The sequence below is a fragment of the Thamnophis elegans genome, chromosome 7 (genome assembly GCF_009769535.1).
Source record: "Thamnophis elegans isolate rThaEle1 chromosome 7, rThaEle1.pri, whole genome shotgun sequence".
Taxonomy (NCBI): domain Eukaryota; kingdom Metazoa; phylum Chordata; class Lepidosauria; order Squamata; family Colubridae; genus Thamnophis; species Thamnophis elegans.
The window spans coordinates 7,545,221-7,561,939 of record NC_045547.1 but is presented as its reverse complement, the minus strand read 5'-3'; the positions used below and the strand labels follow the sequence as shown (position 1 = coordinate 7,561,939).

At 40.4% G+C, this 16,719-nt stretch overlaps 1 protein-coding gene across 1 annotated transcript in view; it reads left to right on the top strand.

The window, feature by feature from the left end:
• The window catches only part of LOC116511126 (USP6 N-terminal-like protein), an 87,707-nt gene that overhangs the window by 40,777 nt on the left and 30,211 nt on the right, over positions 1 to 16,719 (top strand). Inside the window, exons 6-10 of the mRNA XM_032220944.1 lie at positions 5,322 to 5,429; positions 7,983 to 8,092; positions 11,511 to 11,559; positions 12,968 to 13,088; positions 14,658 to 14,752. Coding sequence (XP_032076835.1) covers positions 5,322 to 5,429; positions 7,983 to 8,092; positions 11,511 to 11,559; positions 12,968 to 13,088; positions 14,658 to 14,752 — 483 coding nt within the window. The remainder of the gene's footprint in view (positions 1 to 5,321; positions 5,430 to 7,982; positions 8,093 to 11,510; positions 11,560 to 12,967; positions 13,089 to 14,657; positions 14,753 to 16,719) is intronic.

The following is a 16,719-nucleotide window of genomic DNA, read 5'->3' as shown; positions in this document are numbered from 1 at the left end:
GGTTTTGGAAACACCCCTCAAGATTTGCCCTTGAGTTACAGCAATATTATGTCTACAGGAAGTCATAATACATAGTCAGCCAACGGTCAAACATAGCATATATTTTGAGGAACTAACAATGTGTCTACCAGACAGATTTACAGTCAAGCCAGCAGATAGTTGAAAATAGACGCTTTGCTTCAGCATATTTCATGTGCAGACTTCCTTCTAACCCATGTCTACCCGCACCATGTCCTAAAAGCAAACGTTTGCAATTTCTATATATGAACAGTTAAAGCTTAATATCATGAAACTCTAGTTTGGTTCAGGCTTGAGGCCTACTTTGGTTCAGCCTGCCACCTCAACTTCAACTCCCAGAATTCCTCAGCCAGCGGGAGTTGAAGCCCCCGAGTCTTAAAAGTGGCCAAGGGCGGAGACCTCTGCTCCAAAACACCCGAGGGCAGGACAAGAAATAACAAGACGAATTGCGCAGCAGCTGTCCAGATGAAGTCAGCGACACTGAGACGAACTTGTAGTTTTATATAAATAAATATATTTCACAATTTACAATTTACAGCAGACAAGAGACTCGGGAAAATCATGAGGTGAATCCACAAACAGCACACAGAAGAAGAAGAAAAAAGGGAAACTCCCCCTTTACACCCACGGCAACCAATCGTAGCGTAGGTTTGGCTCATGCAGGAACCAGCCAGCCAATCATCTCCCACCGTGCGTTCTGGCCCATTGTACAATGTTATTGTTCCGGCTACTAATTTTAAGATCATAAACAGGATGGAAATTTATTAATGAGAAATTAATCAGTGGAACAGAAGTTGCCTCCAGAAGCTATGTACGCTTCAACATTGGAAAATTTTAAGAAGATGTTGGATAACCATTTGTCTGAAGTAGTGGAGGCTTTCCTGCCTAAGCAAGGGGTTGGACTAGAAGACCTCCAAGGTCCCTTCCAACTCTCTTACTCTATTCTGTTCTATTCTGTTCTATTTTATGGAGAAATTCCCTGACAGAATCAGAATAGAGCTGGAAGGGACCTTGGAGGTCTTCTAGTCCAGCCCCCTGCTCAAGCAGGAAACCCTGTACCATTTCAAACAAATGGTTATCCAATCTCTTCGTTAAAACCTCCAGTGATGAAGCTCCCAAAACTTCTGGAGGCAAGCCGCTCCACTGATTAATTGTTCTCGCTGTCAGGAAATTTCTCCTTAATTCCAGGTTCATTCTCTCCTTCATAACAAATAATCAGTGGAACAACTTGCCTCCAGAAATTGTGGGTGCTCCTTCACTGGAAGTTTTCAAGAAGCTGGACAGAATGATGTAGGGCAGCTGTGGACATTTTGTGGCCCTTGGGCCACATCTGGCCCTTTGGCTGTCCCTGTCCAGCACCTGTGGATTGCTTTTATTTTGAAGGCAACTCCTTTTTTTTTTAAAAAAAAAATACATATGTCTCTTTGGCATATCTAAGCACCTTCACAGCTCCATTGGTTCGGCCCTCCACAAAAATCCCAGTTTCTCATGTGGCCCCTTGGGAAAATTAATTGCCCACCCCTGGTATAGGGGCCTCCTGCTGGAGCAGGGGGGTGGAAGAGAAGGACCTTCAACATGCTCTATATTTTAAGTGATTTGGATGATTAGTAAGCACCTTTTGTTAGAAAATGCCTTTCCCCTTTGTTAAAAAGTAGACCGTGGAAATATTTACAGATCCCTCGCATCCTGGACATAACTTGTTTCAACTCCTACCTACCCTCAAAACGACACTATAGGGCACTGCACACCAGAACAACTGGACACAAGGAGAGTTTCCCCCCGAATGCCATTACTCTGCTAAACAAATAATGTCAAAACTATTCACTAAGGCTGCATTACTATTACTATTAGTCTTCTCATCGTTCCTATCACCCATCTCCTCCCACTTATGACTGGTTCACCGACAAAAGGGCTAACGACAAAAGCGCACCCGACTAAACCACGGTGACAAAACCGCGAGTTCTAAAGAGCGCCGACGAATGAGTGCTGAAGCGCGGCGACAACAGCGTGGCGACAGAAGCGCGCTGTAAACCTAACCCTAAACCTAACCCTAACCCTAAACCTAACCCTAACTCTAAACCTAACCCTAACCCTAAACCTAACCCTTACCTTAACTTAAATCGCGCTTCTGTCGGTGCGCTGTTGTCGCCACGTTGATGACATCGCGTTGACGTCGCGGTTTTAGCACCGCAGTTTTGTTGGCGTGTTTTTGTCATGCGCGCATTTGTCGGGTCACGCTTATGACTGCATGGCTGTAACTTTGTTGCTTGTATCCTTACGATTTATATTGCTATTGATTGTTTCCTGATTGCTTATTTGTACCCTATGACTATCATTAAGTGTTGTACCTTATGATTCTTGACGAATCTTGTCGTTTTATGTATACTGAGAGCATATGCACCAAAGACAAATTCCTCGTGTATCCAATCACACTTGGCCAATAAAGAATTCTGTTCTATTACAGGCAGTGTGCATGTAAGGCAGTGTTCTCACCCTCAGCTACTGATATTCTATGTTTAAAACCTACTTAAACCATGTATCTCCTTCCCCATCCCACTTCAATTATGTCCAGTGGCATGAGGGTGGGAGCAGGCTAAGGAATATCAATGGCCATGCAATCAAAATTCTGCCTCTTTATTTGTTTGTTTTGCACACACACATAGGGAATAGGGCAGCATACAAGTGTAATAAACATACATACATTACAAAGGGACAGGGGCTTCAGTTGTGAAGACATCACTGTTATATTGAATTCTGACATTCCCTTAATTAAAATTCTGAAACTCTGGTTGTTTTTAAAAAGGGGCTGTAATTCTAATTTTAAAGGGGGCTGCAATTCTAATTTTTAAAGTCTTGGTTTGGGAATAGCTATAATTGTACCCTTGTTCTCTAGATTTGAAAGTGATTTGTAGTTTGATAAATCACAGTGTCAGCTGTAATTCGTGTATGAAAAATGGATATAGCAATAAGTTGCCCCAAAGAATTGTAAATTAGTGTTTCTCAACCTTGGCATCTTGAAGATATGTGAACTTCAACTCCCAGAATTCCCCAGCTAGCATGCTGAGAAACACGGATATGGATAAATTTTGAGAACATAAAGCATTTTGACATTTTTAAAAGTATCTTATGAGTTTTATGTGAATGGATTTTGTTATTATTGACATTGTAGAAAGGTGGAGGAATGCTTTGTTATGTGGTCATAGTTTAAGGATTGGTTAAATACAAGGCTGAATTATTTCTTGCATGATAAAAGAAATATGTTAAAAAACAACAGATATCCTTGCCCCAGAAATCTGCTTATTCAGTGTACTTTAACAGTAGATTATGATCTTGATCAATTTCACTGATGCCACGCGAAGCCTACTAGCTTTTCCTAAATTGTATTTATACATTACAATTCACAACCATCAATAAAGCTATATTCCAATTTCAAAAGTAGTAATTAGGATAGGAATTAAAATTTTGAACAGGAGGATGAAGTGGACACTGTATCTGTGGTAAGTGGATACTGTGTCTGAGCTGACTGGCAAACATGTTATTTGTATGTACCTTGGCTGAATGTTATTAGAAATAGGTGATAAAAATGTAGCTTATTAACTCCTATAAATTTGATATTTGAAGGAGCATAATCTTTTTCTTTCTCAAATACATGGGCTTGAAAAAGTGCATGGTTCTGAAGAATTTAATTTTGACTGCTTAATAATCTATAATCTATATCTATCTATCATCTATCTATCTATCTATCTATCTATCTATCTATCTATCTATCTATCTATCTATCTATCTATCTATCTACCTACCTACCTACCTACCTACCTACCTACCTACCTACCTACCTACCTACCTACCTGTATATGTATATGTATATGTATATGTATATGTATATGTATATGTATATGTATATGTATATGTATATGTATATGTATATGTATATGTATAAATGGCTGTCTGTGTGTATGTCCCCGTATAACTCTGGAACGCTTTGAGCAATTTCAACCAAACTTGGTACACAGATGACTTACTCTCTTGAAACAAATATTGTGGGGGTAAGACACCCCTAACAGCCCTTAGGGTGTGTGTTTTGTTAAGATACAGCCTGTTGTGCCTTAAAATGGCTTCTACCATACTGTCTTAAAATAGCTTTTATTGTACAGCACTGTGGAGTTGCCATGGTAACCACTTCACAGTACTCCACAAGGGGGCTCCCTCTGGTAAGGAGGAAAATCCAAGATTAGAAATTGTGGAAACATTCATGGAAGGAGGATTGGGATTAATAAATACCCAGGCAATGCCGGGTTACCATCTAGTTAAAAGTAAGAGCCATATTGGGCCGGTTTACAAAATCCACTATTTTCCATGTACTACATGACATAGTAATTAAAGGTTTATAGTTGTGAAATCCATTTGGAATCTTTGGTTTGTAAATTAAACCAGGAGATTAAAGTTCAGTTTCACTTATTGATTTGTTTAAACTTTTCTTTTTCTCCAAATCATAATTTCTTTAGTAAGGATATCTCATCTAGCATCTGTTCTGACTTAAATAGTCCTAGCTCATCTATGCCTAGAGTGCATTTCAGGGTAAAAATAGAGATAATACGGAAAGCAGCTAATCTCTGAGAGAAAGATATTCCACATAGCAGAGGCCGCTGTAGAAAAGGCCCATCTTGTGATCCCCGCCAATTAGTAATCTTTGGTTGATGAGATCTGCAGCATGACCAGTTTTCAGCAATGCTCAATTTTGCATTGACTGTAGCCTCCAGCCAAAACCTAAGAGCCATCTCTGCTTTGGAAACATATTGCTAATACAGGTGGTCCTTGATTTACAACAGTTTGTTTAGTGACCATTCAAAGTTACCATGGCACTGGAAAAAAGTGACCTATGACCGTTTTTCAAACTTATGACCATTGCAGCATCCCATGGTCTCATGATCAGAATTCGGATGCTTGGCAACTCATATTTATGACAGTAGCAGTGTCCCCAGGGGTGTGTATATGTGTGTGTCATGCGCTCAGCTTCTGTAACCTTCTGAGAAGCAAAGACAATGGGGGAAGTCAGATCCACTTAACAATCGTGTTAGTAACTTAACAACGGCAGAGAACAAGGGTAGCAAGAAAGGTCATAAAGCGGGGGCAAAGCTCATTTAACAAATGCCTCCCTAACAACAGAAATTTTGGACTCAATTGTGGTCGTAAGTTGAGGACAATCTGTACCTCTTGATATTGCAGTTGTAATCATGTAATAATTTCAGTCCAATTTACCTCCGTGCATGTTAATTACATTTGCTTTTCTTTTTTGGGCACAGTTTCACAGAAGAATCTATAAAGGAATTCCATTGCAGCTGAGAGGCGAAATCTGGTCCCTGTTACTCGACGTCCCAAAAATGAAAGAAGAAATGAGAGGTTATTATAATGTGAGTTTTGAAGCCAGAAAGTGAAACATGGAGCTTTTGCTTTACGTAATGGTGGCATAGTGGCTAGAGTGCAGTACTGCAGGCTATGTCTGCTGACTGCCGGCTGACTGCAGTTTGGCAGTTCGAGTCTCACCGGCTCAAGGTTGACTCAGCCTTCCATCCTTCCGAGGTGGATAAAATGAGAACCCAGATTGTTGGGGGGCAATAGGCTGACCCTGCAAACTGCTTAGAGAGGGCTGTAAATCCCTATGAAACGGTATATGAGTCAAAGTGTTATTGCTATAATGCAGCAAATAGTAAATGTAATCCGTTTAATAGGTGTAAAATAAATACCATTCTTTCCCAATTTTTAAATCTTTTTTTCTTCTGGAAAAGTACTGAGTGATAGGAACCCTAAATTAAAATTATCCATTAGGCAAGAACCTGAGTACAACTCCAACTTAATTTGTACGCCTGAAGATTTCTGCAGCTTTTTCCTACTGAAAAGATTCCAGATGTCAGTATTGGTTATAGCAGTGGTTCCCAAACTTGGCAATTTTAAGACTTGTGGACTTCAACTCCCAGAATTCTCCAGCCAGTTCTGCAAGTCTTAAAGTTGCCAAGTTTGGGAACCACTGGATTATAGTATAGTATAATCTTTATTGTCATTGTACTTAAATACAACAAAATTGGTTATAGATGTTTTCGCTACGTTGAGAACCATTGTAGTTTTCTCAGGAACATTTCACAAGATTTTCCCTTACCTGCCCTGGTGTATTGTTTGTTTTGTGTGTGTGCCTGTGTGTTGTGTGCCAAACAGAGTTATGTTGTTTTGAGTTGAACAGCCTTACACATCTAGTTAATAAAACAGTAAATAGCTGTAGGTACCCCAAGAAACAGTCTTATATCATGTTTATTCTGTTTTTCACACTCTTTTTTGGATGTTGTATTTGTGTTTAAATTGTTACTTTTCAATTTGGAAATCCAGAGATGTTTTGAAATGAGGGGGTGGGTGCACACAGGAGTTCATCTGCTACTGTTTTGCTTGGGAAATTAATAAATTACATCTAAACCTGCCAGACACTCAATGAACCTATTTCCTTTCACTTTCAGTGAAAGTTGGCAGGAAATTGTGCTGTCAAAAATTGTAATTTAGGGCAGATTCTCAGCCTGTGGACCAAAAGCTACGTAGGATGCTACCAATAGAAGAGAATATTAGTATCACAGGATTGAACTAAGGTGTCCTCAGTGTGTTTAAGTGTCCTTGGTGGTTTCCTTTCAACCCCACAGTTATAATACAATGCTCTTCCTAAATTGATGTCTCCTGGGACTGCAGCTCTCTGAATTTCTTAGCGCATGACCTCTACAATTCTGGAAGTGCTTAAACATCCGGATGGCTTGACTGATAGGTAGAATTTTCTGCAACACGCAAAAACTTCAGAAGCAGCTGCTTCTCTTACCTCATATGCCACTTTCGATTCTTCACATCATTCACTGATCAATAGAACAAATTTAAGATGTTCCTTTCATTCCTTTCACCCGGAGGTAGGCTAGATTGACCACGGCAAGGAATGTTGATGTAGAACATTTGGGCCCACCAAATATTTTCCAGATCAACATTCCTTGTCATGGTTCCTCCCAGTTGCATATATGGAAGCCAGCAGAAGGATGTGCATGTAATATCCTTTTCCACTTGAATGTCCCTGTTGTTGCAGTTCAGAAGGATCAATAGCAGTTAGACTTATATACCGCTTCATAGGGCTTTCAGCCCTCTCTAAGCGGTTTACAGAGTCAGCATATCGCCCCCACAGTCTGGGTCCTCATTTCACCCACCTCGGAAGGATGGAAGGCTGAGTCAACCTTGAGCCGGTGAGATTAGAACCACTGAACTGCAGATAACAGTCAGCTGAAGTGGCCTGCAGTACTGCACCCTAACCACTGCGCCACCTCGGCTCTTCACTATGGTTGTTCACTATGGTTGACTGCTTGTACAGGTAGTCCTCAACCTACGACCACAATTGAGCCCAAATTTTATATTGCTAAGTGAGACATTGGTTAAGTGAGGCTTTGCCCCATTTTACCAGCTTTCTTGCCACCGTTATTAAGTGAATCACTGCATGTAAAATTACTAACGAGTGAATCTGGCTTCCCCATTGATTTTGCTTGTGGGAAGGTTACAAAAGGTCACCCCAGGACCCCGGGACACTGCCACGGTCATAAATATGAACCAATTGCCAAATGGCCGAATTCTGATCACATGACCATGGGGATGCCGCAACAGTCATAAGTGTGAAAAATAGAAACCACTTTTTTTCAGTGCCATTGTAACTTTGAACGATCATTAAATGAACTGGTGCAAATGGAGCACCACCGGTACTTAAAATCCTGCTTCTTGTTGGAAGAAGATATTTTGTAAGAGAGCAAATGAGTTTTGCTTCCCTCAGCCCAAGCAAAATAAGGTTTATGGCCTTTGTGAGAAGTGGAGACTCATTGAAAAAGGATGATGAGCTAAAATGAGCAGTGAAGTCTTGGTGTATGTACATTTGTTGATTGTTTCTCTCTTTCTTCCCCTAGACTTTAAAAACGCGAGCAAGAGGAATCTCTCCAGATATCCGGCAAATTGATCTCGATGTTAATCGGACCTATCGGGATCACATCATGTTCAGAGATAGATATGGAGTAAAGTGAGTGAAGCTAAATCGACTCCTTCCATGTGGATCTCGTTGCTTTTTTATTGTCTAGAACTTCCAAGAGATTTAATCTATACAGAGGTGCAACAAAATTTTGTGTCCTGTCTTCCAGGGCAAAACTTTCTCCCATCCCCTTGATTCCAGCTTAATGTCTCTCTGTGAGATCTTTGGTACTCTTTGTGCTTGGTGGTTTTCTTGCAGAGGTTTGTCCACTGATGATGTTACCCAGCTGGGTAATGAAATGTCTGCCAAAAAACTACCAACCTCAGAGAGCACCAAGGATTTCACAGTTCAACCCTGAACTACAGATATTTTCTCTCTGTCTTTCTGCCTTGGGAGATCTGGACTCAAAAGTACACGTGACAGCAGAATCACGCTCATCTATATTTAACAGGCTGGCATAGACATAAGAAAAGCATCCTTAGCAAGATTTTTAGAAAAGAGTTTAAAGTTTTTAAAATGGGAACATTTTCACATTGAAACAGAGTCATATTTTCCCATATTAAATCCTCAATGCTGCGTTTGATTTTGAAATGGCCCAAGGAAATTTTAAAAAGCTGTTACCCTGCATTTTAAAGTGCCAGAAACACTAAACTAACTTGAAGGAAAGTGTTCCAAAATTGCCATATTCAGATACCTGCTAGGATTTACCTTCCAAAGAGTCCCTTAAATTAATCCAAAGTTGATATTTGGTAGCCCCCCATAGCCATTTAGATACATATGAAGAAAATTCAGTATTCTTTCAGTATTTTTTAGGTTAAAAATATTTGGAAATTATGAGAGCCAATTACACCTTTTTATGAGTTGGTTTCAGATGCAGTAGGATTACAGCTCTCCAGATTCACCACCCGTGTTGTAAGTTGTAGATTTGAAGCAATAGAAGGGCACCATGTTGCAAATGGATTCTTAAGTACTACAGTCAACTTGTGTTTACTATGAAGTATTGCCCAAGCTCCCTTTTGCCAAACTGAACGAACAATATTATTGTTTAGTTAGTTGTGAGAGTGTTCTAAGTAGATTTTGGATTGTGATTATTTTAGACAGTTGTATCCCCTTTCTGCAGATCGCTTTTTTTTAAAACCCATTTTCTAAGCTTAGGAGAATTATCAGAACAGTTAGTGAAATAGCATCATGGAAAAATAAAATGACAGTAATTCCACTGAGCATTATCCCAACTCTTAGATATATCTAAATTGCCTGTTCTAATTTTTGAACATGTTTTTTTTCGCCTTCACTTTGGGACGATTCAGATGAAATACTGTGTCATGGGTTATCATTGCAACCTCTTAGACTAAAGCTGTATGCGAGCGAGACTCTGGGATTTTTTTAAAAAAATAAATTGCATTTCCCCTGATTGGTTTGTTTACACAATTTCTGTTTGAATGGCTCAATACGGTGAACAAGACAAGAACAACAGTGATCAAACCAACAGATTGATAATTGGCAACAAGAGACGTAATAACGTGAGAAAATGTTCACAATAAAATTTGTCAGATAGCGCTCATGACTTGGAGATAACAATAACATTTATTCCTCAAAGGCCCTGGAAGAGCAGCATTGGAACTGCTCCTGATGATTAACAGGAAAGGAGCAATTCTAACTTTCAACAACGTAGTATTCCAGAAGGAGGGGCTCTCAGAGTTTGTTGCATAAATTCAAATCCAGAAGCACACAGATAACTGATGCTGCAGGATTCATTAACTTCTTTATATACATAAGAATACATGAATAAATGTACAATAACAACAGGTGGTTCTTCCAAGTGAACACAAGGCAGGAGAGTTACAGGCAAACCCAAGCAGTTAGTTTCATTTCAGCAGACAAGCCCAGACAAATCTGTTTCAGCTCCCATTGGCTGATTTAGTTGCTATGGCTATTCATTGGCCGACCTTCTTCCCATGTCTCTCCCAGTCATGAATATTTTAACAGGGGCCCACTAAAAAGTGGGCTTGTTTCCATGTCCCCCGGTTATAGGTATTCCTCGACTTACAACTGGCAGTTACAGTAGATCACTAGAACAATTTGAATTCGAAGTGCTAACATCTGCACACAACTCCACAGGCACATGACCACATTTTTAAGTGCTCAGCCACTTGGCTGCTTTTACAACGGTTTGTAGCGTTGTAGTGATTACATGGTCACGACTTATGTTTTTGCTGGAAACTGGCATTTCCTTCCGGTTTCTGTCAAAACCCCGTCCCATCATGAACAATGTGTTCGCTTAACGACTGTGCCATTTTGCTGCTGCAAAAAACTTTGTAAAATCAGGCCCAGTCACATTGTGACTTGCTTGACGACCATCACGGCTTATAACCATAATGGGGGGGCTCAGTTATAGTCATAACTCAAAGACTACCTGTACTGTTTCCTCTTCGGTGGGTGCCTCTCTTGGATCGCAGAGAGTTTACAAGTTGGTATGTTTTCGCTGGCGAGACATTTTGTCAGGAGGAGGAGGAGGAAGAGGATGTCATAATTTCAACTTCAGATGTTGTTACACAGCCAGAGTGACTGTATCTATGCTCAAGAGAGGAAGAAATTCTGTGGTAAGGATAAGGAAACCAAGTTAGTAAATGGCAAAGAAACTCAAAAGAAATTTGATCTAGTGGTTATAGCACCAAGCTGGAAAGTAGGAGACCATCAGCTTGACTCCTGCTTTAGGCAGGAGAACCAGCTGAGCGACCAATGACCAGGAGATGGTGAGTTCTAGTCCTGCCTTAGGCATCAAAGCTAGCTGGTTGGCTTTGGGCCAGTCACTCTTTCTCTCAGCCCAGCTCACCTCACAGGATTGTTGTGGGGAAAATGAGGAAGAGGAAGGTGTGTTGAATATATTTGCTGCCTTAAGTTATTTGTAAAAACAATAAAGACAGGATAAAAAATAAAGTTGTGAGGATTCAGCATTCTCCCTGAAGCCAGAATTCAGATTGGGGCTAAAATGTGGATGAGAATGAATGGAAGGGCAAGCTAGACACATGTACCCCAGGTGTCCAGGTTTCAGCATATTTTTACAAAATACCCTATTACATTTTGTAAAATGCATGATTTTCTACAACGGTCTGTTTCCTTCAATGCTCAGTTTCTTTTGTTGTAACAGAACTCTTTCCCAGATAGGCAACCCACTGTGTGGTCTTTTTTTTTCCTTTCAAAGAGAGCTTTTGTAAATATTTTATCATATAACAGAACTCTGATGTTCTTGCTTTTACAACTCACAGACATACATAATAGATAGACAGCCAATTTTTGTTAAGTAGTAGGCGGTTTTCAGTGTGCAGGGTTATGCAGATGTGCAGAATAGGACTGATATGATATTAAGCCGGCAACATTTTACATCACAAGTAATTTTTCCCGTAACCTGACTCCAAAACACATTTTGATTTTGTATAGTTACATCTTCTGTCTTTTTTCCCCCCTCCAGGCAACAATCTCTGTTCCATGTCTTAGCTGCATATTCTGTTTATAATACGGTAAGATGATCTGTGCATGGGTCTCTGCATCTACACACAGTCAGTTCACATAGGTCACTCTTAAAAGATATTGAATTCATGGAAATATAATTCTCAAGGGCAACACGAAAACAGCGAGTTTGAATAGATGTAATTCTGTATTGGGTTGTTTGGCCCAGCAGGTGTAAAAAGAAAATAATTTCTGATTCTTGGCCAGATGCTATCAAAGGTTGTTTTGCAAATGCTTGCCTGGGACCATTAAGATCAGAAACTGAAAAAAAAGAAGTGGTGAATAAGTTCACTCAGCCAATAAAATGCTACATGTTATGCGTAATAAGTTTTAGCAGTGTTATCGAGCTGGGTCACATACTGAGAAATAGTTGTGGAATTCTGGAACAGAAAGTTACAAATGTTCCTGAAAAGACAGCAGCGGTGTTCTGACCGAGGCTTCCCGAGAGCATGAAGCAAACGCCTTGTCCCGACAAAAAACCCTTTTATTAATTGACTCTGAATTCTGTTCATTCACATCCAGCAAAGTCTTTCAAGGGAGCATTTACAGTCACAGACCTTATCTGGCTTGGAGAGCTGCCAGGCTGATATCTGCAAAACGTGGCAAGGATTCACGGAGAGTCGGGAACCAATTAAGTGAACTAACACCCCCACTATCAGGTCCACGTTTCAGGTCCAATTTCTTAGTTCAAATGAATCTGTTTGAAAGGAGAGAAATTTAATCAGAGGTTTTCTGTTGACTTCCTTCTGAAGTACACATTTTCTGTCTTGAAGGCTGTTTTTGTACTAACTAGAATTTCACCATGAGGGCTCAGCTAGTCACCTAAACAGGGGAGAGGAGCTAAAGATTACGTGGAATAAGCTAAAGATGTGGAATAACAACAAGTCAGAGTGCAGAAAAGGGAAAGGAAGGACTCCTTTGTCCTTTCCTAACTTTACAGTCAACATTTCCTTAGAGCAGGGGTCTCCAACCTTGGCAACCAGCCATTGGCTGGGGAATTCTGGGAGTTGAAGTCCGCCAGGCTTAAAGTTGCCAAAGTTGGAGACCCCCCCTGCCTTAGAGCCGTCTTTCTTGACCTTGGCTGGTTTAAAATACATGGACTTCAACTCCCAGAATTCCCAAGCCAGCGTGCCAGGTTAAGAAACACTGCCTTAGGGGCCCCTCCACATCTTCAGGATAAAAACATTAGATCATGATAGCTTGTCCTGTAGAAGCTCTAGTTCCGCCAGTCTCGCTTTCCTTTTCCGTTCTCTGTGCAAAGTCAGACAGAGAACTAATCCTCAGGGATATCCTTCCTCCAAGCATCTCGTCATTCACACTCTGTCTACCCTTGCGAGAGAAAAAGTGAGTGCAATGGCTTTAGCGTTCTTTGCATGCGCACACCAATTTTGTAACGGTTTTGTCCGCTTCCCCCCCCAGGAGGTTGGATACTGTCAAGGGATGAGCCACATAACCGCATTGCTCCTAATGTACATGAACGAGGAAGATGCTTTCTGGGCTTTAGTGAAGCTGCTATCAGGGCCCAAGCATGCTATGCATGGTAGGTACCTGAAGTTTCATTCCATGTCGTGATAGCTAAACTGGCCTCTTCACATTAAACCTTTTTAGCAAACCTTTTTTATTTAAAAAAAAAAAGAATTACATTTAGAATTTCGCTTTTCAGTTCTGCAACATCATGGCTGGGTTCATACCAGAGATGGTATTCAGCCGGTTCTGAACAGTTCTGGAGAACCGGTAGTGGAAATTTTGAGTAGTTCAGAGAACTGGTAAATACCACCTCTGGCTGGCCCCGCCCCCATCTATTCTCTGCCTCCTGAGTCCCAGCTGATTGGGAGGAAGTGGGGATTTTGCAGTAACCTTTCCCTGGAGTGAGAGGGAATGGAGATTATTTACAGTGTCCTTCCCCTGCCACGCCCATCAAGCTACGCCACGCCCATCAAGCCACACCCACAGAACCCATAGCAAAAGAAATTTGAATCCCACCAGTGGTTCATACCACTGTCCTAAACCAAGTTGACTAGTCAAAGGTATTATGGGTATCACAAAGAGTTGAAACAAATGGTATTACAGGTAGTCCTTGATTTACAACTGGTTGCTTAGTGACATTTGAAAGCTATAATGGATCCCCAAAAAGTACTTACAAAATTCTGACAACCCTCCCCTCCCACAAACTCCCCGGATTGTATGACCACATTTCAGGTGCTCAGGAATCAGCCCACCTTTATGGCTTTTGGCAGTGTCCTACAGTCGCGAGTCCGATTTACAACGTTTTTGCTGAAAACGGATCTTTATTTCTGGGCTTCAGCAAAATTACCCTATAGTGAACATTGAGTTTGCTGAATGATCTTCACATTCGCTTAACCAGAGGGACAGAAAAAGTGGTAAAATTGGGTCTGGTTAGGTGATGACCTGCTTCACCACTGTCATGATTTACAACCATAGTGGGCAGCCGCTGTTACGGTTATAAGTTGAGGACTATCTGTATGGCTTCATGCAGTGGTCTGGTTCACATGAGATGCTTTCAAAAGCTACTGAACATCCAGTTGCATTAAACCTAGAATCATTGACTGTATGCCATCAAATTGAGGTCAGCTCTTAGTGGCTACAATCTAGACCTTGTTCAGCATGATCTGTCCCCATCTTAGCATTCAGATCCTCTAGCAAAGCACCTTTCACTGCTATGATTGAGACAGTTCACCTTGCTACTGCTCATCCTTTTCTGTTTCCTCCCACTTTCCCTTTCTTTTTCATCTTTCCCATTGTTATAGCTCAGATTTTGATGCTTCATTACCTAGGTGTAGATTAATAATCTTATTTAAGTGGTTTATTTTTATTTAACATTGCTTACTAAGTTACTGCAGGATGCAGCATTGCCTTGTGGTGAAATAAATAAATAAATAACTAGATGATATAGATAGATAGATAGTTAGATAGTTAGATAGCTAGATAGCTAGATAGCTAGATAGCTAGATAGATAGATAGATAGATAGATAGATAGATAGATAGATAGATAGATAGATAGATAGATAGATAGATAGAATAATGGATGGATAGTTGCTTATTCATGACGATCTCTCTCTCTTCCCTCCCCTACTTTCCCCAATTTTAGGGTTTTTTATTCCTGGTTTTCCTAAGCTGTTGAGGTTTCAAGAGCATCATGAAAAAATAATGAAGAAATTTTTGTCCAAGCTTAAACAACATTTTGTAAGTAAATGCCAACAAGAATGTGTTGATCAAGGGAACTCTTCACAGATGAAATTTGTTTGGCATTTAATTTTCATTTAACCTTCGCTTCCATAGAGTTTCACAGGAAATACCGCAGCTTGCACAATTCTAATCTTTATAGTCGTAGACACATTATGGGATCTGAATAACTTTTCAAAGTCTTTCATGGCTACTCTACCAAGCGCTACCCTATGGCATATTTCTTGATTTATTTCTGCATGTTCTTTTACTGTGGATGGTTGATCTACCACTCTGAAATCTTCATTATCTATCCTAAGGCTGGTTCGTTTACCTGTAGTCATTAGTTTGGTCTTTTTAATTAAAGTTCCTTTCCCTCCCCACTGCTCTTCTTGACTTTTATTACTGGAGCTGGCAGAGCCATTGTATTTTCAGCTTTTGGAGTAGTGTCATCAGCATAATGCAAGTTACTGATCTTCCTCTCCAAATTTTAAAACCATACTCGCCTTCCCTTAGTGTATATTCAGCACATAGGTTGAATAAATAAGAGGAGAGTATTCAAACTTGTCACATTCCTTTGCAAATCTGGGATAGTCTTTTTTTTTGGCCATGTTGTGTCCATTCTGTGGACACAGAATGATGTCTTCCTGACCCGTCTTTATTCCTGACCTGTCTTTTACACCTTGGTAAGATCACACTTGGAATATTGCATCCAGTTTATATCGCTATGATATAAAAAAGATGTTGAGACTTTAGAAACAGTGCAGAGAAGAGCAACAAAAGGGGCTGGAGGTTAAAACGTATGAAGAATGGTTACAGGAATGGGGTATGTCTAGTTTAGTGAAAACAAGGACTAGGGGTGACATGATAGCAGTCTTCCAATATTTGAGGGGTTGCCACAAGAAGAGGGGGGGGGTCAACCTATTCTCCAAAGCACCTGAGGGTAGAAGAAGAAGCAATGGGTGGAAACTAATCAAGGAGAGAAGCAACTTAGAACTAAGGAGAACTTTCCTGACAGTGAGGACAATTAACGGCTTACCTCCAGAAGTTGTGGATGCTCCATAACTGGAAACTTGTAAGAAGATGTCGGATAACCATTTGTCTAAAAGATTAAAGGATTTCCTGCCTTGAGCAGGGGGTTGGACTAGAAGACCTCCAAGGTCTCTTCCAACTGTTATTCTGTTATTCTTAAGTTCTCTCATGTGGGCAATGAGATGTTCCGGATTTCCCATTTTTCTAAGCACTTTTAGCAGCTTGACATAGCTGACCCAATTGAATGCAATGTAATCAATGAAGCCCGTCATGACTTCCTTTTGGCATTCTTGGCTTTTTTCAGGACCTTTAATAACCAGGAACATCACTCTTATATTAAGCAAGTCTTTATTTTTCAAATTTTTATTAAGTTTATCAGGATATAAAATACAAAAGAAAAATCAAAATAGTGGGGAAAATGGGGAGGAAAAAACGGAAGGGAAAAAAGTGTAAGGTAAAGGGAGGGAAGAGAAATAAAAACATTGACTTCCTACTCTTTTTAGTGCAGTACTGAAATGACTAAGAAGCTGAGCTTGTCGATCAGAAAGGTTGACAGCTCGGCAGTTAGAATCCCTAGCGCTGTGTAACGGAGTGAGCTCCCGTTACTTATCCCAGCTTCTTCCAACCTAGCAGTTCAAAAACACGTAAAATTGCAAGTAGAAAAATAGGGACCACTTTGGTGGGAAGGTAACAGCGTTCCATGCGCCTTCGACATTTAGTCATGCTGGCCACATGACCACGGAGACGTCTTTGGACAGCGCTGGCTCTTCGGCTTTGACATGGAGATGAGCACCGCCCCCTAGAGTCGGGAACGACTAGCACATATGTGCGAGAGGAACCTTGATCTTTATAAGATAGTAGCATTGCAGCCTCAACGTTTTACTTTTATATACTAATATGCACTAACCATTTCTATAACAACAAATGTATCTAATCAGCAAAACCTGAAATCAAAG